We start from the raw sequence: 26,190 nt of genomic DNA, 5'->3' as shown, positions 1-26,190 counted from the left end.
AGGAGAGATCAGGAATGGGAGGCCAGCTTCTCTGGGCTGAGAGAGAGTAGAAACTGGTTTAGAATTGATGAGAAACCGGGTCCTAGTGTGACAATAGGAACAGTGGTATCAATAGTAACAATACAGCTGCCAGCAGTTAGCTTGAGCCAGGTGCCCTCTAAGGGACTTCTTAGAAGAAGCAGGGCCTAGCATGACTCCCATTTACAGAGGAGGAAGCGGAAGCTCAAGGAGTTTGCAGGATTTGTCCAAGGCCACACAGAGAGCAGGGCCGGGATCTGAACTTAGGTCCTCTGGCTGTCGGGCCCCCACGGCTTATGATAATAACCCCACTAGTTAACACCGGGGTGGTGCAGCCTTTCGCAGCTTCTGTTTGCTGCATCCCACTGCCAACCACGTGAGAAGGCCAGGCAGGCTTTGCTACTTTGCAAATTAAGAACAGGCTTGCAGGGGCTAGAGCCTGGCCCCGCCAAATCTCCAGATCCTGAGCGCCTTCCTCTCCTGCTGCAGGCGCCTGGTGTGAGCCAAGGTTGTCTCGGGGCCAGAGACCAGGTGAGTTTCCATTGGGTGGGCCCTAAAGGAGATTCCTAGGACTCCTCCAGACACCCCGGCCACCCACACAGGCACCCAGAGAGGGCCTCTGCCAGGGACCAGCACTGGCGCCCCGGGCGGGGAAGTTGAGCAAGACTGGTCCCAGGAGGGCGCCTCCACCCCCGGGAGGATGAGGAGGAGGAGGAGGCCCGAGATCAGAGGCTTCCCGGAGGCGGGAGCTGCCCGGGGATTTGGAGTAATCGAGATGCTCCAAATGTGTTTCAAGGAAAAGGGGCTAAAGGTTCGAGGAACAGGCCCACTTGGCCTTAGAGTGAGGGCGCTGGAGGGACGGGTGGGTGGGAGGTGGTCGTCGTGGGAGTGACTTTTCTCGGGGCGGGGATGGGGGTGGAGGTGGTGACGTGACCGCAGGTCAGACCTAGATCATGCGCTTTGTCGGGGGAGGAGAGGCCGGCGCCCGGAAGAGACTAGCTCGGGCGGAAAACAGGGCTCGGCCCAGGCGGGGACCCCCACCCCAGGGGGCGGAGCACCCAGGGACCGGAGCAAGTCCCCGGCGCCGCGGGGCTGGCCGCAGCGTCCCGCAGTGACCTGAGCCCGGGCCCGGCCTCCCGGGCCGCGGCCCCGCCCCCTTCAGGCCCCGCCCCCGGTGGCGCCCGGCCCCGCCCCTCCCAGGCCCCGCCCCTCCCAGGCTCCGGGGCGCCCCTCCCAGGCCCCGCCCCCTCCCAGGCCCCGCCCCCGCCGCCCGCGCGCAGGTAGGGAAGAGGCGGAGCGCGGGGGCCCGGCCCCCAGGAGCCACCGCCCAGCCGCCGGCCCGCGCCGCTCGGAGCTGCGTCCCGGGGCCGCGGGGCCGCAGGGAGGTGAGCGCGGGGCGAAGGGCGGAGCCGGCACGCGGCGGCCCGGCCGCAGGCGCCTTGGGGGTCCGCGGGGTCGGGCCCGAGCCTCGCCCGGGGCGGCGGTGCACGGTCCCGGGGGGCCGCCCTGCGCAGCGCTCGGGCCCCACGTGGGCCGCGCCGGAGGCCAGAGTCGGGGCCGCTGGACCGGGTCTGCCGGTCCCCGGGGCTCGGCTGGCACAAGACGCCGAACGGGTCCCTGGGCCACGGGCCGCCCGAGGTGGGGGGCACGCATTTGGGCAGAAGTTAAGGCCCCGGGAGGGAGCCGGGACTGGCCGGGGACCGGAGCGCGCCGTCCCGCCTTCCTCCCAGAAGCGCCTGGCACCCAAACCCTGCCCTCCCCTTTCTCCTCCGGGGCGAGGTTTGTGCTTTCAGCGTCGCCGGGGTGGGAACAGGTGCGGAGCTGGGTCCCGGCGAGGCCAGATCGGAGCTCAGAAGCTGGACCCAGAGGTCCTGACTTCTGGACTGAGGGGCTTGGGAAGGTTGGCCCCCTCTGGGGAGCCTTGGGTTGGGCTAGGGGTAGAAGAGGTGCAGTCGGAGAGGCATTCCCTCCCTCCCTCCCGTTCCGGGACGGAGGGGAACCCCAGGCCTCCCAGGTCTCGGCCCCTGCCTAACCGGGTGGAAAGCCTAAGGGGGAAAGCAGAAGGGTTGGAGCTCCTGCGAGGGTGTGTCTGCGGAGGGGAAGGCTGGCCAAATGACCCCACACGTGCCCTGGCTGCTGGTTCCCAAATGGCTAGATTGAGGACCCCATGGTGGTGACATTGGCTGGGAAAAGGATGAGCCCAGCAGCTGTGTTCCTGTCACTCTGTGGGTAGGGTGGAGGGAAGAGGGAGGGGAGAGCGAAACTTGTTTGAGAGCAGTGGTTCTCAAGCAGGGGACTGATTTTTGGTGCCAGGAGATATTTGACCATGTCTGGAGCCATTTTGGTTGTGACAACTCAGGAGAAGGAAGTGAGTGTGGTTGTTGTTGGCATCCAGTGGGTACAGGCCAGGGATGCGGCTAAAACCAGGACAGCATCTCACCACAAAGAATTTACCCGGCTCAAAATGTCAGCGCCGTGCTGAAGTTCAAAGACCCAGGAGCAGCACCTGCTCCATCAAATTACGTCCCATTGACTTCCCCTGCTTGCCTCAGTTCCCCCCGGGTTCAGGGAGGAACAAAATAAACTTCAGTAAGATGAGAGGTGTGAGGGCAGTTATTCCTCTAGCAATAGGATTCCTTTGGTGCCATAAACCTGCCTCGTCCCTGTTCACACCACAGGCTCTGCAGGAAGCAGGTCTGGGTGCTGTGGGGGAGGAGCTGAGTCCCAGGGGCTGGGAACAGGGCTCTCTCACAGCTCAGCCCCGAAGTGCTTCACCCCTACCACAGCCTCCCATACAGGGTGAGCCAGGGCAGCCCTCAAGCTCAAATATCCCCTGGGCAAGTTGGGGAGGAAGAGGGGGAGGCTCTGTTCTCAAAGATTTTCCCAAAGCTGGATTGCTGAGACAGGCATGGACGCCTGACACCATGTGACCTGCTGGAATCTTCCCTTCTAAACTGACACCTAAGTCTTCCAGTTATGGACACCAGGAAAATAACATTCAAGGACTCAGGCTTCTAATTCCTTGTAGCTCCCGAATCTGCTTCTCTCTTGCCAAAAAAAAAAAAAAAAGTCCTCTGTGACTGTGGGAAGCCAGGGTTAGACAAGAACCCCCATGGTGGGCCCCACTGCTGGCAGAGCGAGGCACCCCCTGCTCCTAGTGTTAGCCAAGTGCTAGGCCTGGGGGAACCCCAGTAGGGACAACTCCGGTTTAAGTGTTGGTCCAATTCTCAGGGGATGGTGGTGGAGGGCTGTTCTAGAAAGGTGAGATGGAATGAAGCAGCTGTCTGTGCCCAGGAGCCCAGGCCACCCACTGCTCCCCCTTCCTGTTTTCTGACAGTGTCCATTGCCCCCATCCTGTTCACTTCTGGACCCTGGCCTCCTGGCCTGGGAACTCTGGCAGGTGGCAGTTTCCGGTTGGTGTTTTTGTTTTTGTTTGCTTTTAAGTTTATTTTTTTAAAGATTTTATTTATTTATTCATGAGAGAGACAGAGGCAGAGACACAGGCAGAGGGAGAAGCAGGCTCCATGCAGGGAGCCTGATGGGGGACTTGATCCTAGGACCCCGGGATCATGATCAGAAGCAAAGGCACACAGACCCTCAACCACCGAGCCACCCAGGTGTCCCTGCTTTTAAGTTTAAAGGGCTGGAGTGGCACTCCCCTCTTTCTGTTGAACCACAAACTGCAACAGTGACTTCTATCTTTAGTGTGTTTCTCATGGTACAAAACCACACTCAAGGCTAGCACCAAGCCGGTCAGGAATTAAGCAGCAGAGCCTGATACGGAACCTGGGCCCTGGCTCCCAGGCCCAGCCCTAAAACATTGTGCCTCCCTGCTGGTAAGCCACCAGCTGGCTCCTGTCTGGTTGGCTCATTTGTGCACCATGGCTGTATGTGGTGTGAGACACACACACTGCCTGAGCGGGGACCTCTGTTCCTCTCAGAGGAGGGATTAATCACACCGCAGATACATCATGGAGGCCGCTGGGGTCTGAGGCTGGCTCTTCGTCAGTGGTGATGTTTTTACTGGTGGCCACAGCTCTTCATAGGGTTTCTGTCAACTTGCCATAAACCATGTCAGATGGAACAGCAGGTAAGAGCAGGAAGGAGTCAAGGGGGCGTGTCTGTGCATGCATGTACCTGTTCCTGTCCAGGTGACTTGAATGAAGGTGCCTGGCTGGCTCAGTTGGGAGGGCATGGGACTCGATCTTGGGGTCATAAGTTTGAGCCCCACATTGGGTGTACAGACTACTTAAATAAGACTTAAAAACAAAACAGAACAAAAACAGGTGACTTGAATGAGCTACCTGGCACTTCTCTTTGGTTCAGGATGGGCGGTGGCAGGATTGGGGTGGCCCTGGCCTCTCACCTGCCCCGGGGTGCAGCATCTGGGGAGATGTCCTCTCTGGGCTGTCTCCTCCCTGTCCCCCCCGCCCCCGGGTCTGTATCACTCACTTTGGAGTAGCTAGCCTTCCGTGTTGTCCCGGCCCCCCGGGGGGATTTCCAGGATGAGCTCACACATCTGCTCCCAGTTTCCTATCCGGCCGAGCCAAGCTGGGGGAGGACTGACAGCGCCGGCTGGGAGTGCAGGCTAACCTCTCACGTGGTGGCTAGGTTGGGGAGGTGACCAGGATAAAGGCTGGAAGGAGTCGCCCCACCTGCCCCGGCCCTGGGGGAAAATAAGGCTTTTTCCCACACAGCCCATAAAATCACTGTTGCTTCCCTATGGAAGTTAGAGCTGAGTGTAAAGAAAAATTCATCTCATCTTCAGGGAAGTATGAGAGCCACAGTGTCCACATTCCATCATTGTGTAAACTTATCTGAGGACCCAGACACAAGTCATTTGTTGCCAATTCAAAAGCTGCCAGGGGCCTGTTGTAGGCGTGGGGTGCGGGGGGGTGGTTGGAGCTAAGTGGGCAGCACCCATCAGGGATGCTGGCCAGGACGGTGGGAGGACCTTTGGTGGGTGATTCCCAGCATGGGGAGCCAAGAAGCGAGGCCCAGAAGCTGGCAGCTGCGGTGGCCTCTGAGCTAGTGGGCAGTGGAATGAGGGTCACTTGTAGTCCGTGCCTCGGTCTCCTCGGCTGTACCGCAGGGCAGCAGCAGTCCACTGGATGGCTTGCTGTGAGGTGATGCCTGTGAAGTCCTGAGATCGGAGCTGTCAGGGTAATGGCATCGTGGCTACCGTTAGGAGCGTGTCCGTGTGTCCTTGGCACAGGCTCGTGGTGAGGACGGGGTCCTGCCTCGTGGGTGTTGGGGGGACTAGCTGAGAGCATACTGAGGAAGAGCAGTGCAACAGTTATCTCTGTCCAGGTGGCTGGTCTGGGGTGGGCGGGGTGGGGAGCTCTGCCCCACGGAGGCTGAGGGGGCTCAGATGTGGGAGTAGAGCCTCAGGCCAGGATCTGCTGGCTTCTCCCAGCCCGGGGTTTTCCCTGTCTGCCTGTACGTGTGTCCTGATGAGGGGTGAGGGGGGTCACGGAGGCAGTGACCCTCAGCTCTGCTCCCTGTGGCCAGACTCTTGGGGCCAGGAACAAGGTAAGCCATTCAGAGCCTTGGTTCTCTCCCGCCTCCCATGTACGCATGGCCTTAGAGCCCGAGCCAAGAGCATCCGAGGTGGTCTCTCCCCTGACATCCAGCAAGAAGCACCTCTTCCCTCTCCAGCCGGCCCTCCCCAGGTCAGGCCTCCGGGATGGCCTCCAGGAGGCCTGGAACAGGAGGTGGGGGACCTCACTGTGGGATGGGGCAAGAGCAGGACTTGGAGCTGAAACCCGGCCTGAGCCCTTGCTCTCACCTTGTCAGATACCGGCGATGATGAGATACGGACAGCACAGCTGAGAGAATGTTTGAGAAAGCCCTTTGATAAGCTGAGAAGAAGTAGTGCTGCCTAAGTGCCAGGTGATGTCATTTCTGCCTAGGGGACTGGGAGGAGCTCATGAGTCTCAGAAGCCCACACCTAAACTCCACCTCCACCCCCCCCAGCACCTTGGTCTGCCACCCCACGCCCATTTTTTTTGGCCGCTTTGCCTCATCAGTTCCAGGGTGGCAGGAAGCACCACCACTACCCCCTAACAATGGGACTTGGGACAGGTGACTTGACTGGTCTGAGCCTCAATTTCCCCCAGCTGTCAAATAGAGAGCTGTTACTTCCAGGGCTCTTAGCCCAGATACAGAGACTAAGTGAGCAGCAGTCAGCCAGGAATAGCAGCTACCAGTTAGTGGCCGGTGATTGTGTGCCAGGCCCTGTTCATTCGTAAGCTCATGTCATCTCTGCTGGATCTGCAGGGGTGGGGGCACATCACCCCATTTCACAGTAGAGGAAACCGAGGCTCAGAAGTGGTAATTTGCCCAAAGTCTCCCGGCAGGTAAGTGGCCAAACCAGGTTTTGAGTCCTATCTTTGTTGTCTACCCCCTTCCCTGCCCCGCAGCCCTCCTCACTCCTCAACGAGAGAATCCACGTTGCCCCAAAGAGAGGCAGGGGGCTGCGGTGAGTAGGGATTTACAAAGCCCTGCACCCCCAGTCTGAATGGCCCGAATGGCCCATGTCCAAGTGCCCTCAAGCTCTAGTAGTCACTGGGGCTGGGGCCAGCCTCTTTTGGGGAAGCAGCAAGCTCCAGGGCAGGGTTCTGGGAAGTCAGGTTTATTAGCTCTTTAATGACTGTTTACAAGCTGAAAAATGTTTGCCTGGCATGCTCCTTCCCAGCTGTGGGGCCAGCCTGGGATTTAAGATGTGAGGGGCACCCAGAGCCCCAGCCTGAGTGTCTCAAAATGAGGGACCCAGGGCCTGACTTCTGGCTGGGTGACCTGGGCCGGGTGCTTCCCTCTCCATAAGCTATGGTAAGCCCTTGTGCCTTGGCTGCTTGTGCACCCAGGCTGAGCCCCAGCTAATGGTGACGAAGCCACCTAGATTTCAGATTCCTGGGGGGGCTACTTAGCATCTTTCTGCGTAAACAGAGATGTTGAGTGTCTTGCCGAAGAGGTCACAGCATTTAGGGCTGGACCCAAGACCCTGTCTCCTTCAGCTGGACAGTGGTTTATTATTATTATTATTGTTTATTGGCTTTATATATTCCTGAGGAACACAGAGAGAGGCAGAGACACAGACAGAGGGAGAAGCAGGTCCCTGCAGGGAGCCTGATACAGGACTTGATCCCAGGACCTTAGGATCATGCCCTGAGCTGGAAGCAGACGCTCAACAGCTCAACCGCTGAGCCACCCAGGCACCCTGGACAGTATTTTTACTGTGTAGAGCTAGGCCACAAGGAGCCGGGTGAAAATTAGGTGGGCCCCACCCTTGCAAGCCCAAGTCAGAGCCTGGCTGTCTGTACTGAGGGTGGGTGTGTCTGGAAACAGCCTGTCACTCTTCAGTGTTGGGGAACTTCCAGCAGGAGTGAAGCAGGCCTCCCCTGCTCCCCAGCCCGTGTTGAACCCCATCCTTCCCCTAACCACTGAGCTAGGCCTCTGCCAGTGGCAAGGACCAGGGAAAACCCAGTTCCCAGGGGTGCCCGGTTGGCTCAGTTGAAGGAGCACCCGGCTCTTGATCTCAGGGTTGTGAGTTCCAGCCCCATGTTGGGTACAGACATTACAAAGTAAATAAATAAACTTGGGGGGAAAAAACACAACAAAAACCAATTCCCAGTACCTCAGGATCCTAATAGAGGCAAATCCTCTTGCATGTTTGGAGCAAAGCCAGTTTGTACTGAGTTCAGGTTAATTTGGCGCCTGGTGGTGCATGCTCCCTCTCCGGGAGGCCCCCTGTGCCCTGGTGTCTGGCCCAGAAAGGACCAGAGCCTTCTGGACCCCCTGTGCCATTTCTGATTCCTCCCCTTCATGGTGATGCTCAGGGAGCAGCAGAACTGGGACAGAAAGTGTCACCTTCCAGAAGAGCCTGGGCTCCCTTTCCTAAGCTACAGGGCACCCCCAGGCTCTGAGAGCTGCTGCTTTCCTGGGGTGTCGAAGGGCACCTGCATCCCTGTTCAGCTGCTACTGCCTTGCGTGCTTCTACAAGCAGTTTCTGGAGTCCAGAAAGTTTTGGAGGGCCCCTCTGGGAGGGCCCCCAGCAGAGCGGGCTCCAGCACTGTGTCCAGCTGGGGACACCCGGTGGCATTTAGTGCTGCCTGCCAAGGTATATTGCCAGCAGCTGCTACATCCCAGCTCAGCCAGCTTCCTGGACGCAGGGCTCCCCACAGAGGAGGTGTTCACCTCTCTGCCCGCCCCACTGATGTGTGGTCCTAAGAAAGCCTGATGGTGGTACAAAGGGGTGTTGGGGTGAGCACCACTCCAAGAACCTAATTCCCCCTCCCCACTCCCGTGTGCTCAGACCCTGGACTTGGAGCCCAGCACCCACTTCCCGTGTCTGTGGTCGGCTGTGCCACCCAAGCCGCCCTAACTGGGTCACAGGGAGTCCAGAACCTGGGGTCTGCAGGGGTGAAGCTGGTGGGTGGTTAAGCCCTGAGCCTGTGCCCCTCTCCCCCTTGTTTATCTTCTGAGCTGAGTTCCAGCAAAGCCCAGAAAGGCGTCGGGGGTGGAGACATAGGGGCTCTTGGGGCAAGGACCCTCTAAGTAGGACCTCTCCCTGTGGGAGGGGTGCAAACCCACAGGAGCTTTCAGTTTTCCTCTCCATCGGGGCCAGCTGGGCTAAAGAAGCAATGCAGTCTGTGCTGCGGACTTGGGGCTCTGGGGGAGTGGGTGGGTGCAGCCCTGGGGGAGTGGGTGGGTACAGCCCTGGGGGAGTGGGTAGGTGCTCACAGCCCTGGGAGAGTGGGTGCTCGCAGCCCTGGGGGAGTGGGTGGGTGCTCGCAGCCCTGGGGCAGTGGGTCCTCCCTGGGAGTGGGGGGCAGCTCCCTGTAACCAGTGAGCAAGTCCGAGCTCGCGGCCTCGAGGGGGCCACCGTACCCCCTTTCCCGCATCCCGTCTTCCTGCGTCCTGTCCCGGCCCCCCAGCGTCTTCCCCACTCCTCTGCCCTTTGCTCCGGGCCCCACTCTTGGCAGCACAGGGAGGTGTTCGGTGAGTCACTGGCCACTGGGACACGGGTAGGCAGACCGGGTTAGGTGACAGCCTTTACATAAGCTGCTCCTTCCGGGTCTCGAGGGGCGCTGAAGCAACTTCCCCGAGGTCAGCAGAACCCCGGGTTTGGCTGGGGGTTACACAGTGGGCGAGGGCCAGCTTCCTCTGCAGCTTTCTAAAAAACGCCCTGGTTCCCAGAAGGCTGCGGGCAGGGACTGTCGGTTTCAGTTTCTGTGGCAGGGAAGCAGGGGAGAGAGGCCACTTCCTTGCTCCTGGCTGTCACCCTGTCATCCTGTGATTCATCTGGGGACAGACAGGTTCCCAGCGGCCCCAGGCCGCCTGCCTCCCTTCCCTCCGGACTGCCCATCACCCCTCAGCTCCAAGCCCAGGCCAGGTGGCAGCGGCTTTATCTCTTCGCTTCTGGGGACCCGCGCCTGTCTCTGCAGGAGGCCCCCTAACTTCCTGACCGCATCCAGTGATCAGTAGTGGTCTGGTCTTTCCTCTGCTGGAGGGGATGCTTGTTATCTCTCGTCCCAGGGCCCCCTCCCCTTTGTCCCCACTTCTGGCCACACAGGCTAAGCCCTGATGTCAGGAGCCTGTCAGCTTCCGTCTGGAGCCGCAGCTCGCTCCCTGCCCTGGTTCTTGAGGTCCTCAGAGCCTGGGGACTGTGGAGCCAGCCATCCACCGTCAGCAAGATGACCAGGGAAGCCTCCAGAAGCCTGCTGGTGTGCATCATGGTGCGCAGGTGGGGAGGAGGGAAGGGGCCTGAGCCAGACTCCTGGGCACAGATGGAACTGCGCCTGGGGGCAGGTTAGGGGACGGTGGGCCCACGTGGGCTTGGGTGGGGGCCGCCTCCAGCTCGCTGCCTGAGCACCACGGCTAGAGCTGCGACACGACACGGGAGGCTCTCTGGCCGAGGCCTTGCCTGCCCTGGCTGTGTCTGTCGGGATAGGGCTTAGCTGGCAGTGCCCAGCCCCCCTCGGGGGGAGACCAGACTCTGGTGGCATCGGTGAGTGCCTTCTGAGTGCATTTCGGTCCCATGTGTGATCCTGGCTGCTGGTAGCTGGGTCACACCACTGGTGGTGGGAGCGGTGGGGGTACGGAAGTGTCAACCTGTGGTGCCTCGGGATGACTGGAACTCTGCACTTCACTTTTTCTTTGGCTCTGCCCCGCCCCCACCCCATGGTGGACCCCATCCTAAGGCCCAGAGACCCTGGGCTGGGGCTGTGAAGGCCCTTCTGTGAGGAAGGCCCCAGTGAGGCCAGGATCCAGCTTGGGCAGGTGGCAGTGGCTTTGCTGGGTGGGGCAGGTGCTCAGACGCTCCCCAAATCCCCCCACCCTGGCCCACAGCCTGGGTGCTGCGGCAGCCCCGGGATCTCAGACAGAGCAGCGGATGTGACTGTGGGCCAGGAGGAAGCCTTGTCCCAGGATGTCACAATTTCCTCTGCAGCGAGCAAGCATTTCTGGGGCGTGGGAGATATGCGTTGGGCGGAGTGCTCCCAGAGCTCCAGCACTTTCTGTCTGGGTTCCTGTATGTCCTAGACTTGGGTTCTGCGCACCCCCCCCCCACCAACTCTACCCTCTACCCTCTGCCCCTCGCCACCCCGAAGAAGGAGCGGGGCTTCTGGTACACCTGCCCACCATTCGCCATTTCTGCACAAGTTGGGGGCAGCCTCAGGAGTAGGGGCTGTGGAAAGTGGTGTTTCGTACTAACCGTGTGGGCTTCGTGGGTGTCAAAGCTGGGCCATCACCTTGTCCAACTCCCTTGCTTAATAGAGAAGGAGACTGAGGCGAGGCCAGGGGGTAAAGCTGCCCACAGGCCAGGACTCGGCCCTGCCCATGAAGATGGTGGAAATAGCCCTCGGACACCACGCTGCTCCCCGAGGAGGCGCGGCCCCGCCTCTGCTCTCAGGGCCCGGCCACTTTTCCTGGTGGCTCCCAGAAGTGCCCCGGGGCCGGTCCAGTCACCCCAGTCCTACAGCCCAAGGTCATGTCTGCCCTTCTTTCTGTCATGACATCAGCACAGATGCCAGCAACACAGCAGGGTCCTAGGCTGAGGGAGCCCAGGCAGGGCGCTATGGCTTCGGGATGGGAGGGCGGGCTGGGGAGTCTGGGCTGTGCTGGGGAGAGGAGACAGGAGGTCCAATGGGGCTCGTCCTGGGGCAGGATCCACTCTAGTCACAGAGCCACAGCAGGGCAGAGGGTGCTTTGTGGAGCTGTCCAGAGTGGGCCACTCACTTCCTGTGCTGAGTGCAGGATGGCGGGAGATGATTTTTGTTTGGGGTCCATGTGGACTGACAATCTGCAGCCATGCCTGTCCCCACCATCTCACCTGCCTCCCATCCTGGTAGCCACTGGTAGGAGTTAACTGTTCCAGCCTGGATGCTGATGGGGTCGGGGACACCTACACACAGGCAGATGTCTGCAGTATGCTGGAGGAGGCAGGTGAGAAAGTGATTGATTTTGTCTGGTGGTGATGGCAGACTTCCTGGAGGAGGTGACATTTCACCTGGCATTGCTCAGGCGGATAGGTGGAGCCTGGTATACCAGGTATAGGGCCTCCAATGAGGAAGTGGGGCCTAGAGGACCTGCAGGGCATGTGGTGTGTCAGGTGGGGGTGGGGACAGGTTCTGAAGGGCACTGGGCGCTTACTCTGGGGAAGTGATTGGCACTGAGTTCCAGAAGGGTCCTTCGTGCTTGGTGACCTCGTGCAAGCTTGGACTCGGCAGCTCTACCCTCCCAGCCCTCCTCCACCACCTGCCTGCTTCCCTCCTTGGTGCTGGTTTCTCAGGACAGCACCTGCCTGGTGCCCTCTCACTGCACTCTGGTCCCAGGGGAGACCAGGCTGGAGAACTTTCCGTGCAGGGGCCCCAGGTGTGGCTGTTGTCTTGGAGCTGTGCCCAGAGCAGATGCAAAGTGGCCTCTGAGGGGCCTTGTCATGCCCTGAGGTGTGGGGTCAGGACTCCCAGCACTCTGGGCTAGAAAGAAGGATGCCCGAGTCTGTTGGGCAAACCTTGAAGCAGAAAGCGTCCTGGGTCCCCGGTTCTGCCTCAGATCCTCAGATCCCCCTCTGGCGCCCCCTCTGCCCCCCACCACGCCCCCGAAGTTCCTCTCTCCTGTTGTTGGAAGACTGCCGCTTTGTGAAATCAGAGGGAGGGCCTAGAGCTGCCCCCAGACTCTGGTTTGTCCCATGGCAACCCCTCAGGCCCTTCTGGGTAGCCCCAGGCCTCTGAGGAACAGAGTTTGCAGAGTACTGTTCAGTAGAACTAAGTCCTGTCCCACCCCCCCCACCGCAGACTGGACTCTCCTCTGTCACCCTGATAGGGGGCTGTCCTGCCCCCAGAGTGCCCTAGCTTGGAGCAGGGGGCTTCTGTTTCTCGAAGAGACCCAGCTGTTCCCCTTCCTGGCTGTGTGAGCTTGGGCAAGTTACTTCACCCCTCTAAGCTCCCATTTCTACCCACAAAATGGGAGTGATGGGAGATAATCTACTTTGAGAGGTGTTTTGAGGACAACGTGAGATGATGTCTGTGAAGAGCAAAGCCAGGCCTGGCCCGGTGCACCTAAAGACGTGACCCGTCCTGCCCCCAGCAGCCTTCGGAGTTCTGCTCAATATATTATTTAAAGAGCTAATAAAACAACAATGAAACACTTCTAAATCGTTTGAGCCTTAATATGCCTTAAATATCTGCCTCCCTCTATTGGGAAGGAAATCTTTTTTTTTTTAAGATTTTTTTTTAATTTTTATTTATTTATTTATGATAGTCACAGAGAGAGACAGAGAGGCAGAGACACAAGCAGAGGGAGAAGCAGGCTCCATGCACCGGGAGCCCGACGTGGGATTCGATCCCGGGTCTCCAGGATCACGCCCTGGGCCAAAGGCAGGTGCCAAACCGCTGCGCCACCCAGGGATCCCTTTTTTTAAGATTTTTTTTTAAATTTTTATTTATTTATGGGAAGGAAATCTTAATCAGAAGATAGCCAACACTTTGTGTTTATGTTAAACGTTTCTCATGAAGTTATGTTGAAACAGAAAAAAGGTAGAGGCCCGTCCTGATTCGGGGTTCCCAACCCGGAGTGGGGGGGTCTGAGGCTAGAGCTCCTGGCTACAGCGGGTGAGTGCCCAGCCCACTGTCACAGGGAGCCCTTACTGCGGGTGGGGAGAACATACCTTTTTTTTTAAGATCTTTATTTATTTATTAGATAATTATTTATCTTCATATAATAATATTTATTAGAGATAGAGAGCACGTGTGCACACAGGAAGGGGGAGGGGGCAGAGGGAGAGGGGGAAGCAGGCTCCCCACTGAGCAGGGAGCCCAGGTGGGCTCGATCCCAGGACCCTGAGATCGTGACATGAGCCGAAGGCAGACGCTCAACCGACTGAGCCACCCAGGCGTCCTGAGAAATCTCTTTTTATTTTTTTTATTTTTAAAGATTTTATTTATTTATTCATGAGAGATACAGACTGAGAGAGGCAGAGAGACAGGGAGAGGGAGAAGCAGGCTCCATGCAGGGAACCCGATGTGGGGCTCGATCCCGGGACCTCAGGATCACGCCCTGGGCCGAAGGCAGGCACTAAACCACTGAACCACCCAGGGATCCCCGAGAACATGAGGGATCCCTCTTAATCCCTCACCCATGAGGCCGGTGGAATTATCTCCATTTTATAGATGCAGAGACTAAAGTCAGGAAGATTGACCGATGCATTCTTCCCAACACACCTGCTTGAGCCTGCCCTTCCTTCCCTACAGGCTGTGTACACCACAGGAGCTGCCCTGCTTGGGCTGGAAGCGTCTGTCTGGACGTCTGTCCACCTCTCCACAGAGCTGAGGCTTGAACCCAGAGCATCTGCATAGAGTAAAGAAGGGACCAGAACATGCTCTGAAGACGTCTTCAACAAGACCCAGGAAGCTGTGAGCTCAGCCCAAACTCTGAAGGTAGGAAGCTGGGTAGCCGGAGGGGTCTGGCTTTGCTTGCTTGTTTATTTTTCAACCAGTACGGACCAGTATACCTGGTGGCCTGCACTCTGCTGGAGTTGGAGAAGCAACAGTGAATAAGGCAGAGAGAGGGAGGTGAGCAGGGTAAAGCGATGGAGAGGCTTGAAGCAGGGCCAGAGGGCTGCTATTCACAGGCAGGTGCAACCGCCACCACGGGCAGCTTCAGAACGTTTCCATCGCTTCAGAATGAGACCCAGCCTTTAGGTGCTGTCCCTCCCGGGCCCTCAGCGACAACCGATCCTCCCGTCTCTGTAGAGCTGCCTGTCACAGACTTTCGTATGGATGGACTCCTAGACTACCTGGTCTTTTGTGTCCAGCTTCTCTCGATTAGCAGAACATCCTTAAGGTTCATGCACGCGGGACCCTGTGTCGGCGCTTCACTCCTGCTTGTGGCTGACTCGTAATCCCATTGGGTGGATGTCCCACGTTCTGTTTATCTGTTTGTCGATGGCCATTTGGGTTGTTTCCACCTTTTGGCTCTGATGAGCGTGCCACCGTGAACATTCCTGAACAAATTTCTGTGTGCATACATCGCCTGAGTGTGTAGCATGCGTACTGTCATTTGATGCTCAGGGCGCCTTTCTGGGGGGAGGTCCTTCCCCCATCATAAGGGGAGGACATGGGTGACCCGTGGTCAAGTGCAGGTCCAGCCCAGACCACCAAGCTGCAGTGTGCTTTTGACCATGACCCCTCAGCACCTCCTAGCAGGGCTTAGCAGGTGCTAGACAGTGAGGGTCCTAGAGTGGCCGGGTCAGGGGCAAGGAGGACACAAATCCCCCCGGGGAGCCCCAGCGGCCCCAGTCAGAGGCTTGGACTTTAAGTGAGAACAGGAGGGGCGCCTGGGTTGCTCAGGGCGCCTGGGTGGCTGAGCGTCTGCCTTCGGCTCAGGGCATGATCCCAGATCCCAGGTTCTGGGATCGAGTTCTGCATCGCGCTCCCTGCATGGAGCCTGCTTCTCCCTCTGCCTGTGTCTCTGCCTCTCGGTGTGTCTCATGAATAAATCAGTAAGATCTTTAAAAAATAAGTGAGAACAGGAAATTGTGGGACAGTGTTGGGCAGAGAGTGATGTGGTGTGATTGGTGCTCTTCAAAGATGACTTCTCTTGCTGTGTGGCAGATGGTTACGAGGGTAGGGAGCTCAAGGGGCAGCAGGTGGAGTGGTCAGGAGGCCGCTGTGATCCTTCAGGTGAGAGGACATGGTGGCTCTGGTGGGCTGTGTATGGAGGGACAGACAGACTTGGGATGCATGTGGCTGCTGTGTCACCCTTCCGTCCCACGTTGGCCCCACATGCCCTTTCCTGGAGGGCTCCTGTGTGACTCTCCCCGCGTCTGCTGCGCACACCCAGGGTCGGTACCACCTCGGCAGGCAGACACGGAGTCCCTGGCCTTATACTAGGGGAAGAGAAACCAAACCTGCTCTAGCAGCTTTGAGAAGAGGGGAGGGTATGAAATAGCTAAAGACTTTAGCCAGAGGGATCCCTGGGTGGTGCAGCAGTTTGGCGCCTGCTTCTGGCCCAGGGCGCGATCCTGGAGACCCAGGATCAAATCCTACGTCGGGCTCCTGGTGCATGGAGCCTGCTTCTCCCTCTGCCTGTGTCTCTGCCTCTCTCTCTCTCTGTGTGACTATCATAAATAAATAAAAATTAAAAAATTAAAAAAAAGACTTTAGCCAGAAAAAGAACAGAAGGAGTGAAGAAGGGAAGAGTGTTGATTCTGGTGGAATCCAAGGGTTGGGGGTGGGTCGTGAGCAAGCATGGACAAGCGGTATAGGCAAGGGTGTTGATTAACACGAGTCCAAAATGCCGAAAACAGCTATCCATCTGGAATTCATTAAATCTTGGTGCATTCCACTCAATGAAACCTTTACAGTCGTCAAGAAAGATAAGAAAGAGGCGCTTGGGTGGCTCAGTTGGTTGGGCATCCGACTCTCAATCTTGGCTCAGGTCTTGATTTCAGGGTGGTAAGTTCAGGCCCCATGCTGGGCGTGGAGCCTACTTTTAAAAAAAAAAAAAAAAGGTAGCTCTGTCTGTATGCGCTGATGGGGCCAGATGTGCATGCTATGGAAGAAAATGTGTGATGTGAGGGTAAAATTTTAAGTACGTGTGTCCTTTTCTAGGTGCCAAGAGGTCTTTCCTAGAAGACAAGGTGGCAGGCAGATTATGAGTTTACTTTATAATCACTTTATCATCATCTGAGTCTTTTTTCTCTTTGCAGTGAGCATATGCCACTTCTTATCTTTGGGATTAACATTTTTCCTCCAAGAAAAGAAAAAATGTACCAAACAGGTGGCAGTTTCAGTTACCTTTGAGAAAGGAACCAGGCCGCCCTGGGGACAGGAACCAGCTTGGTGGCTTTCCCATCTATCTGGCAATGAGGCTGAGCCACCACTTCCTCGCTAGAAACCCAGGGATGGCTACCCAGAGAACCACCCTTCCCTGCACAGCTGGGGACCTCCTGATTGTGGCTAGGGCACCAGGTTGCCCTAGAGCCTTCTCATCTTCCATCAAGCCCTGCCCCAAGGTCAAAGGCAAGGCTCCTGGGCCCAAGAAGCTACCTTCTGGCCCCAGGCCTACCTTGACCAGACTGACAAGGCAGCCCAGGTCTCTGCCCCTCTGTCCTTTGCCCTCAGGCTCCTCTCTGGCTGTGGTTCTTGCCTGAAGCAGAGACCCCCCAATGGAAGGAGGTAGAAAGGTGGGGATTTCCCAGGCCCCTGCTGGCCTGGAATGCAAACAAAGGACTGAAATAGAACCACTTGCGATACCCCACCCAGTTCAGGTTCAGTCTCTGTCACGCTGCTTAGACTCTAGAATTAGATTTGACCGACTTTCTGCAGGTTGTTCTCAGCCTGGGCTGCCCGCCCTGGCACCTGGGTGTCCCCAGGTCCCCTTCTGTCTTGCCACCTATCGAGACACTCATGCCCCCTCTCCCGGTCTCCATTCTAGCCGGCCCACCATGGACTCCACTGACAAGAATGGTGAGAGCGTCTCCTCCGTGTCCAGCAGCCGCCTGCAGAGCCGGAAGCCGCCCAACCTGTCCATCACCATCCCACCACCCGAGGCCTCGGCCCCTGGCGAGCAGGCCAGCATGCTGCCCCAGGTAAGGGGGCAGCCTGGAGGCTCGCTGCCCTGCCACAAGCGACAGCTGTGCCCACACGACACCTTTGAGCAGAGGAGGCCCCTTCTACCTGTGTCACCCCTGATTTAGCCCGTGCCCCCTCCTCCCTGGCCCAAGACGTCACGGAGTGGGCTCTGGGTGCAGGAGCTGCGTCTCCTGGTGGTCAGTGGAAGCCTCGAGAAAGGCTTCCGGTTCCAGCAGGACCAGCTCTTTCCATTTCCCGACGGGGCCAGCCACCCCCAGTCCGAGGAGCCCCGCACCCTGGGCATCGGCAGCCTGACCCCGCAGTGCCCGGCTCCTGTGGAGGATGGAAATGAAGACAGGCTGGACCAAGGCTCCATAAAGGGCTTATTGAGAACAGCCTTGAAACAGTGTCCTAGGGCATAAAAGGGGTGCTGTGTTGGTGCCACCCACTCGCCCTGGGGGCTCTTTTGCATGCAGGGAGCCAGCGGGGAGCACTGGGTAGGGAGTTAGGAAATCACGCTAGGGTTCATCGAAGAGTATAAAGAATGGTGACTTTACACTCGGAAGGAAAGCGGCTCAGGTGTCTAAATTGGGGGTGAGGTGCGTTCTCGGGGTTCTCACATAGGGAGCTGAAGAGGAGAGAGCCCGGGATCTGGGCTCCACCAAGCCCCAGCCTGTCCTCCCGCCCCACCACCCACAGAGGCCCAGGAACCCAGCCTACATGAAGAGCGTCAGCCTCCAGGAGCAGCGGGGACGATGGCAGGAGGGCAGCTCGGAGAAGCGCCCTGGCTTCCGCCGCCAGGCCTCCTTGTCCCAGAGTATTCGCAAGTGAGCACCTTCCCACCACCCCCCTGCCCCTACCAGCAGCCCCGTGGACCTTGGCTGGGCGTGGCCACCCGGGTCCCCTTCCTAGAAGGGGTGGGCAAGCCTTTGTGAGCAGCACCCCTGACAGAGCTGGAACATGCATGTTACAGGGAGGAAACTGAGGCCCAACAGGGATGCGTGCCATGTAAAGTCACAGTGCGGAAGCTGGGGTGGGGGGGTTCAGGGAGTGGGAATGTGGGGTGGCACTGGCCCTCAGGGTGCCCCCCAGACCCTGCCCAGCCCAGCTCCAGCTCTGAACTCTGTTCCACCCTATCATGTGGTCACTGGGTACCAACCCGGGGGCAAAACGGGGAGCCGACCCGCTGCACGCACCTGTGCCCTGTCACCTCCCATCACTTCCCCTGCACACACCTCCCGTCACCCCCGTATGTGCTCTGTCCCGCCGCCGTTGTCGTCACCTTCATGATGCCTTCACAGCCGCCCTGTCCGTCTGCTCCCACAGGGGCACCGCCCAGTGGTTCGGGGTCAGCGGCGACTGGGAGGCCAAGCGGCAGCACTGGCAGCGCAGAAGTTTGCATCACTGCAGCGTGCGCTACGGCCGACTCAAGGCGTCGTGCCAGCGGGACCTGGAGCTCCCCAGCCAGGAGGTGCCTTCCTTCCAGGGCACCGAGTCTCCCAAACCCTGCAAGATGCCCAAGGTGGGCTCCCCTGGGGTCGTGAGGGGCGGGCCTCGGCACCAGGGGGCTCCGATCAGCTCTGCTCACTACCTCCCTCCCTCCCAGATCGTCGACCCACTGGCCCGCGGCCGGGCATTCCGCCACCCGGATGAGGTGGACAGGCCCCATGCCCCACACCCGCCGCTGACCCCGGGGGTCCTGTCCCTCACCTCCTTCACCAGTGTCCGCTCTGGCCATTCCCACCTGCCCCGCCGCAAGAGGATGTCCGTGGCCCACATGAGCTTTCAGGCTGCCGCTGCCCTCCTCAAGGTGACAATCCCTCCCCGCCTCTGCCCTGCCCCCATGGTGTCCCCCTCCCCTCCGCAAAGCATCCCCCCAAGAGCACACCAGGTACGTCCTTCCTTCCATGCTCAGGGCAGTGGGTGCACCAGGTTCCCTGGAAGGAAGAGGGCCCTGCAGCTCGGGAGCCTGGCCATGGCCTCCCAGCCCCGGTGCTCCATAGCTGGGGAAGCCGGTGCAGGCACCACCCTTTGCCCAAGTTCACAGCGCCTAGGATGTGCTGAGTGCGTCGCTGCCCTGCAAGAGCCCCCAGCCCGGAGGGCACAGGTGTCACTATTCGGTGTGATGACTGCTAGAGCCTCTGCGAGAGGGGCTGATGTCAGGACAGGCACTCGGGCTGAGCCCAGAAAAATAAGGAGAAGCTCCCCAGGGAAGGAAGGAAGGAAAGGAATGGTGTCCTCAGCCAAGGGAAGGGCCCCTGTGAAGGCCTGGAGGGGCAGTGTGTGGTCAGATGTGGTTTTAACAAGGGGTGCTCCTAGGAGGGGGTGGCAGCAGGTTGGGGTCAAAGAGGCAGATGGGCCTGGCATGCTGTGCCAGGGAGCTGCGTCTGGGGAACGTGGCCCGAGTTTGGGGAGGAAGGGTGCAGAATGAGTGGTGGCAAGCTCGCTGCCCAAGCCAGAGGGCAGGAAGTCAGCAGGGAGAGGAGAGACCGATGGGTTTGGGGCTACAGAAGCTTCCTGGCCTTCCTCACCTTCTCCTGCAGACACTGTGCTCTGGGTAGGGTCCCATCTCCCAAGGCTTGACAGTTCCTTCAGAGGAGGGAGTGGTGCTGACATCTGACCTGGACCTGATGCCCGTGCCTCTGCCCTGTCACAGGGACGCTCTGTGCTGGATGCCACGGGACAGCGGTGCCGGGTGGTCAAACGCAGCTTTGCCTACCCCAGCTTCCTGGAGGAGGACGTGGTCGATGGGGCAGACACATTTGACTCCTCGTTTTTTAGTAAGGCAAGCATGGGGTGTGGGCCTTGGGACCGGGTATAGGGTGGCCTGGGAGTTAGGAGAGATGACCTGGCCTTGATCATCCTGTGCTGGGAGCCCCTGAGAGGTCCAAAGGTCCATTGGTGGGACGGGATGTGCCACATCCTGGAACTCCTGGGCCCCTGCCCTTCTGTCGACCTGGCGGGGCAGGGTGCCAGCCAGGAAAGTCACTGTCAGGGCTGACGGGCACCTGCCTTCCCCTTCCCTCCCACAGAGCCCGTCTAGCTTTGATCTGTCCTTGAATTGAGCTACGGGGAGCAGTATTTGGGACAGTGACTCCTCACGCTGTCTTTTTCTGTGTCCCCCGCTCCACCCCACCCCAGGAAGAAATGAGCTCCATGCCCGATGACGTGTTTGAGTCTCCCCCACTCTCTGCCAGCTACTTCCGGGGGATCCCACGCTCGGCCTCCCCGGTCTCCCCCGATGGGGTGCAGATCCCTCTGTGAGTTCTGGGCATCCTTCCTCCGGGTGCAGGGAGATGGCACAGCAGGGAAGGGCTCCCCAGACTGCCAGGTTCCCCTTCTGGGATGTGTGGGAGGGGACAGCAGGCTAAGAGCCGTCCCCCACCAGGAAGGAGTACGGCCGACCCCCCGTCGCTGGGACCAGGCGTGGCAAGCGTATCGCCTCCAAGGTGAAGCACTTCGCCTTCGACCGAAAGAAGCGGCACTATGGCCTGGGCGTGGTAGGCAACTGGCTGAACCGGAGCTACCGCCGCAGCATCAGCAGCACCGTGCAGCGCCAGCTGGAGAGCTTTGACAGCCACCGGTGAGGGGGCTGATAGGCGAGGTGGCTGGGACTGCGGGCTGTGCTCCCCATTCTTGGGAGCCCCTTGGGTGTAGGCAGAGGGGAGGGGGGCCGAGAACCACCCTCCCGGGGTTCTAGGAGCTTGCAGACCCCCCGGGACCCCCCTCCTGCAGCACCCCTTATTCTACAGGTGTTTAGTGAGCAGCTCCTGTGGGAGAGAAGAGCAGGGACAAGTCCTCACGGTTACCCTATGAGCATGCATGTCACCTGGAAGGGCCCACGGGTGCTTGCTGTCTCTTCACCCTCCTTGCTCTCTTGGCCTGTATCCTTAGCCCGGCTCCCAACAGCATTCAACAAGCATTCATTGAGCGCCATCACACAGGCGCTGGAATAGCCCCACTGGGAGGGACAGGGAGGGCAGGATGGGCCAGAGACACAGTTAGAAGCTTTATGAGCGAGGGGACCGTGGGGGAGACCAGAGGGTTGAGGAGGGGCAGTTGTCACAGCATGCAGCAGGTAGTGAGCCAATACACATCGAACCCAAAATCATAAAAAATGAATAACAAGTGTAGCAAGCATCCCAGGAGGACAGAGAATGAATGGACAGCTTGGTGGGGGAGGGGTGCCGTCAGCATGGGCAGGAGTTAAATGGGTAGAGAGAGATGTGAAGAGCATCTCTGGCAAAGGAAACCCCATGTGCAAAGGCCCTGGGGCTGCACGGATCCTGGTTTGTTCCAGGAGCTGTAAGAGTTGGAGAAGGTGGGCAGGCACAGTAAGGCCTTGCAGCCAGTAGGAGGTGATGTTAGACCTTATTCCAAGGGGAGGAGGAAGCCGTTGAAGGGTTTTAAGCTGAGGGAGAGACACTCAGGGTTACATTTTCAAAGTCACTGTGGTGAAGGGTGCGTTGGAGGGGAATAAAGGGGGAGGGGAAAGAGCAAGTGAGAGCTGATGGGGGCTGGGCTCAGCAGGCTGAGGGTTGAGATGTGGGTTCTTCTCTGCTGACCTGGGGTCCCTGTCCCCAGGCCCTACTTCACCTACTGGCTGACCTTCGTCCACATCATCATCACGCTGCTGGTGATTTGCACGTATGGCATCGCACCTGTGGGCTTTGCCCAGCACGTCACCACCCAGCTGGTAAGTCAGGCTAAGAAAGTGGTGCTCCCCACTGAGGGTCCCAGCCTCTCCTGAGAGGCGTCAGCATCATCAGCCGTAGAATCCCTCCCATGGCCACACCTGGAGGAGTGCTCAGGGCTCACCATAGCTATACCCCTTGACCCTATCCTGGGGACCCTACCCTGGGATGGGGAAACCCCTGACCCCCCACTCCCTCTCCTGCCCCAGGTGCTCAGAAACAAAGGTGTGTATGAGAGCGTGAAGTACATCCAGCAGGAGAACTTCTGGATTGGCCCCAGCTCGGTGAGGAGCCCAGGGGGATGGGACAGCATCTCAGTGGGGAGCCCCGGGGCCCTGTCATCCCCTCAGCTGGGCGAGGGGTCGGCTTGCCCAGGGGACTTTCAGGGGAAACTCAACAGAGCGGCCGGTCAGGGCCCAAGCTCACCCTTTTCCCTCCCCCAGATTGATTTAATCCATCTGGGAGCCAAGTTCTCCCCCTGCATCCGGAAGGACCAGCAGATTGAGCAGTTGGTGCTTCGAGAGCGAGACCTAGAGCGAGATTCAGGATGCTGTGTCCAGAACGACCACTCGGGCTGCATCCAGACCCAGCGGAAGGACTGCTCGGTGGGCCAGGGCCCCCAACCCCACCAGCCCCTCTCCAGTCCTGTGCACCATCTTCACTCACCCTAGCCTAGAGGAGGGGACCTCAAGGACAATGACCATCCCCTCCCTCCTTCTGGCCCCACACACCCCTGTACATGGCCCAGCACAGGGAGCGTGCCAACCCTCCCAGCCCCAGAGAAGCAAAAGAAGTGGCGTTCCCAGGTCTTGGGAATGTCAGCCAGGGTAGAGGTCTGGGAGACGAGCCTGAGCCCCGGGGACCAGGGGACGACTTGCTGTCCTGGAGGGTCCCTTGCCCACACTAATGGGGATGGCATTGTCCTACTCACAACCAACCCTCCTCTATCTTCCAGGAGACTTTGGCCACTTTTGTCAAGTGGCAGGATGATACGGGGCCCCCCATGGACAAGTCTGATCTGGGCCAGAAGCGGACATCAGGAGCGGTGTGTCACCAAGACCCCAGGTACTGTCCCAGGTGGCCCACAGCTGGGCTGTGAGAAGGTGGGGTTGAGTGTCCCGTCTGTGCGTCCCACAGGGATGTTGGTGGGTGGGTGTGGCAGGCTGGGGGAGGGGGCACAGGCACAGGTCCTCATTCCACCCCACCCCTGCCGAACTCTGCCTCCAGAACCTGTGAGGAGCCAGCCTCGAGCGGTGCCCACATCTGGCCTGATGACATCACCAAGTGGCCAGTAAGTGTCTGGGGTGGAGAGCGGTCTAGGAAGGGCAGGCCGGGTGCCCACTGTGGCGCAGGCCCAACCCAGTGTCCGTGCCCCTCCCGCAGATCTGCACGGAGCAGGCCAAGAGCAATCGCACCGGCTTCCTGCACATGGATTGCCAGATCAAGGGCCGGCCGTGCTGCATCAGCACCAAGGGCAGGTCAGCCGGCGCCCCGCCCGGAGATCCCCGTGCTCCCCGGTCACCACCCACCGCCCGCACTAGCATCCTCCCTCCCCGACTCCAGGAGCTTGCAGCATGAAGGGGAGCTTGCCCCAGAGCTAGGGTCCCCACAGAGGGGTGCCCCTTTCTGCCCACGGGCAGGTGCCCTCGGGGCCGTGATGTACCCCCTTGCCTCCCTGTCCCCCCAGCTGTGAGATCACCACCCGGGAATACTGTGAATTCATGCACGGCTATTTCCACGAAGAGGCAACACTGTGCTCCCAGGTGAGGCCCTGAGCATGAGGTGAGCGTGGCAGCCTGCTGGGGCCGGCCTCGTGCTTCCCTCCCGCGGTAGGAATCTGGCTCTGCACACCGCCTCTGCCCCCACAGCAAGGCCAGCTGGGTCACAGGTGCTGACCGCCCGTGCTTGCCCTCAGGTGCACTGCTTGGACAAGGTGTGTGGGCTGCTGCCCTTCCTCAACCCCGAGGTCCCGGATCAGTTCTACAGGCTCTGGCTGTCTCTGTTCCTCCATGCTGGGTAAAAGGCCCCTTGCTGCCTGCCCCACCCACACTATGTGGTGCTTCCCCCCCCCCGCCCCTCCCCTGCACCCCTACCCCTCCCCCCCTGGCTGGCAGCCGAGGGCAGACACGGACCAGCGGATGCCTGATATGTCCCCCTCCCCAGCGTGGTGCACTGCCTCGTGTCCGTGGTCTTCCAAATGACCATCCTGCGGGACCTGGAGAAGCTGGCCGGCTGGCACCGCATCGCCATCATCTTCATCCTCAGTGGCATCACCGGCAACCTCGCCAGTGCCATCTTCCTCCCGTATCGGGCGGAGGTAGGGCCTCGGGGGATGGGCTGGGAGGGCCAGCTCTGCTGCTTCCCCCCACTTTCCCTGTGGGCCTGCCCGAGGGACTCACGACCCCTCCCCGGCCAGGCTCGACAGCAGGTGCACAGCTAAGCCGTGGGCTTATTGGCTGATCCCCTAATCCCTGGGTGGGAGGGAACGGCGATGCCCCCGAGTCATGCTCAGGCTTCACCTCCAGAAAGACTCTCCCAGACCCCGTCCCTCACCTTGTTCCCCTCCTCTGCTTCATTTTTCTTCGTGATTGTGACCCCTGCCTGCCAACCCGCGTGTCACATTATCTGTGGGTTGAGCTGTATGAAATCTCCAGTGTGCACCGTTCACAACCCACAGAAACAGCGGCAGGTTTTCCATCAGGTCAACCCAACGCCCTTGGCGTTTGGTGTCTGTCCGTCCTGCCCTGTGCTGCCCGGAGTAGGCCTGTCTGTCCTGCTTACTGCACGGACCACACACCGGGCACACAGTCGATCCTCAGTGTTTGCAGAAAGGGGTGGGGGTGCCACAAGCCCCACTTTGGTCCAGGAGCCTCAGTGTCCGGGCCCCCAGCCCTGGGAGGAGCCCTCCCGTAGGCTGGCTGACCCAGGTCCCGGTGCCCCAGCCAGGCTATGCCCAGGCTTTGCACCCGGCGCCTGGGAGTGACGCTGTCCCCCTCCCCTCCGTCCCCCTCCCGGGCGCAGGTGGGCCCTGCAGGCTCGCAGTTCGGCCTCCTCGCCTGCCTGTTCGTGGAGCTCTTCCAGAGCTGGCAGCTGCTGGAGCGGCCCTGGAAGGCCTTCTTGAACCTGTCGGCCATCGTGCTCTTCCTCTTCATCTGCGGCCTCCTGCCCTGGATCGACAACATCGCCCACATCTTCGGCTTCCTCAGCGGCCTGCTGCTGGCCTTCGCCTTCCTGCCCTACATCACCTTCGGCACCAGCGACAAGTACCGCAAGCGGGCCCTCATCCTGGTGTCGCTGCTGGTCTTCGCCGGCCTCTTCGCCTCTCTCGTCATCTGGCTCTATGTCTACCCCATCAACTGGCCCTGGATCGAGTACCTCACCTGCTTCCCCTTCACCAGCCGCTTCTGCGAGAAGTACGAGCTGGATCAGGTGCTGCACTGATGCCTGCCCGGCGGGGTTGGGCCCTGCTGCCTGTCTGCAGCACCCCGCCCCCCAGAGACCCGCTGCCAGGGCCCAGGCCCTCCCTCCAGCAGGTGAGGCCCGTGGTGACAGTCACAAAGGAGGGCCCCCTGCCTTCCCGCCACTCCCCTGCCGGCAGGACCCTTGCCTCTGGGTGGCCTTTTATCCTTCGTGACATCCTCGGCTTTGCCGATCTGCCCCCACCCCCTCCCGGCCTCTACTTGTGCCCCCAACCCCCGCCCACCACACGTGCCATTACTGTGAGCCTGCCCTCCCTGGGACATGCCCAGGGTTCCCACCAGGCTCCCGCCCCTGCCTCACCACGGCCAGCCCTCCTTCCCCTTCCTCCTCCCCTCCCTGCCCTGTGAGCCGGGACCCCTTATTCAGCAGTGGCCTGGGGAGCCTGTCCTAATGCTCCTGGCCAGACGCGTGGGAAAGGCTCTGCCATGGTCTGGAGCAGAGAAAGAGGAAGGACACACAGCTGGGGAGCTGAGAGCCTTGGCTTGTTTGTCGCAAACAGGCTGTCCCCTCCGTCTGGCCTGGCCCTCCCTTGGAGTCAGTGTTCTGTCTTCTGGGGCTGGCTCTGAGGAGGCCGCCCTACCCCACGCGATGGGGGGCCTGCCTGGTGGGGAGGGGGACGGGCCACCTCGAGGACCCTCTCCCAGGGGTTGCCCAAGGCCCAGTCAGGCCCATTTTTTACTGGTTTATATTATGGTTCTAATTTTTTAAAGTAACGCTAACTTTATATGGATGGTGTCTCAAGTGTATTAAATGATATTCTCTAGAAGTATCGTTTTTTTGACCTGGGGGACTCTAGCAGAGTGAAAACTGGGGCTTTTTTTTTTATCAGTGGGGGAAGGGGGTCAGCTATGAGCTCAGGGGCAGGGCCTTGGCCCAAAGGGAGGGTATTTTCACTTGTGGGGGATCTGGTCTAACCGGGTGAA

At 59.6% G+C, this 26,190-nt stretch overlaps 1 protein-coding gene across 4 annotated transcripts; it reads left to right on the top strand.

Moving 5' to 3' along the window:
* Nucleotides 1-1,285: 1,285 nt before the first annotated feature.
* On the top strand, nt 1,286-26,033 carry RHBDF2 (rhomboid 5 homolog 2). 4 transcript variants are annotated; one of them, XM_077854351.1, is made up of 20 exons: nt 1,363-1,403; nt 5,815-5,910; nt 13,770-13,955; nt 16,957-17,110; nt 17,718-17,920; nt 18,420-18,615; nt 18,700-18,903; nt 19,750-19,878; nt 20,235-20,353; nt 20,482-20,676; nt 21,678-21,789; nt 21,997-22,071; nt 22,231-22,392; nt 22,743-22,852; nt 23,015-23,078; nt 23,171-23,265; nt 23,475-23,550; nt 23,703-23,803; nt 23,951-24,104; nt 24,809-26,033. In XM_077854351.1, exons 4-20 carry the CDS (start codon nt 16,967-16,969, stop codon nt 25,226-25,228), a joined length of 2,559 nt encoding a protein of 852 aa, XP_077710477.1. In that variant the 5' UTR covers nt 1,363-1,403; nt 5,815-5,910; nt 13,770-13,955; nt 16,957-16,966; the 3' UTR covers nt 25,229-26,033. The 4 variants fall into 4 exon arrangements, with proteins under 4 accessions (XP_077710479.1, XP_077710476.1, XP_077710477.1 ...); XM_077854353.1 differs by lacking the exon at nt 5,815-5,910 and having other exon boundaries at nt 1,286-1,403; nt 17,793-17,920; XM_077854350.1 differs by lacking the exon at nt 5,815-5,910 and having other exon boundaries at nt 1,286-1,403.
* Nucleotides 26,034-26,190: the final 157 nt, after the last annotated feature.

The sequence above is a fragment of the Canis aureus genome, chromosome 16, assembly GCF_053574225.1.
Source record: "Canis aureus isolate CA01 chromosome 16, VMU_Caureus_v.1.0, whole genome shotgun sequence".
Taxonomy (NCBI): domain Eukaryota; kingdom Metazoa; phylum Chordata; class Mammalia; order Carnivora; family Canidae; genus Canis; species Canis aureus.
The sequence above is the reverse complement of the archived record's forward strand: the minus strand, read 5'-3'. Positions and strand labels throughout refer to the sequence as shown.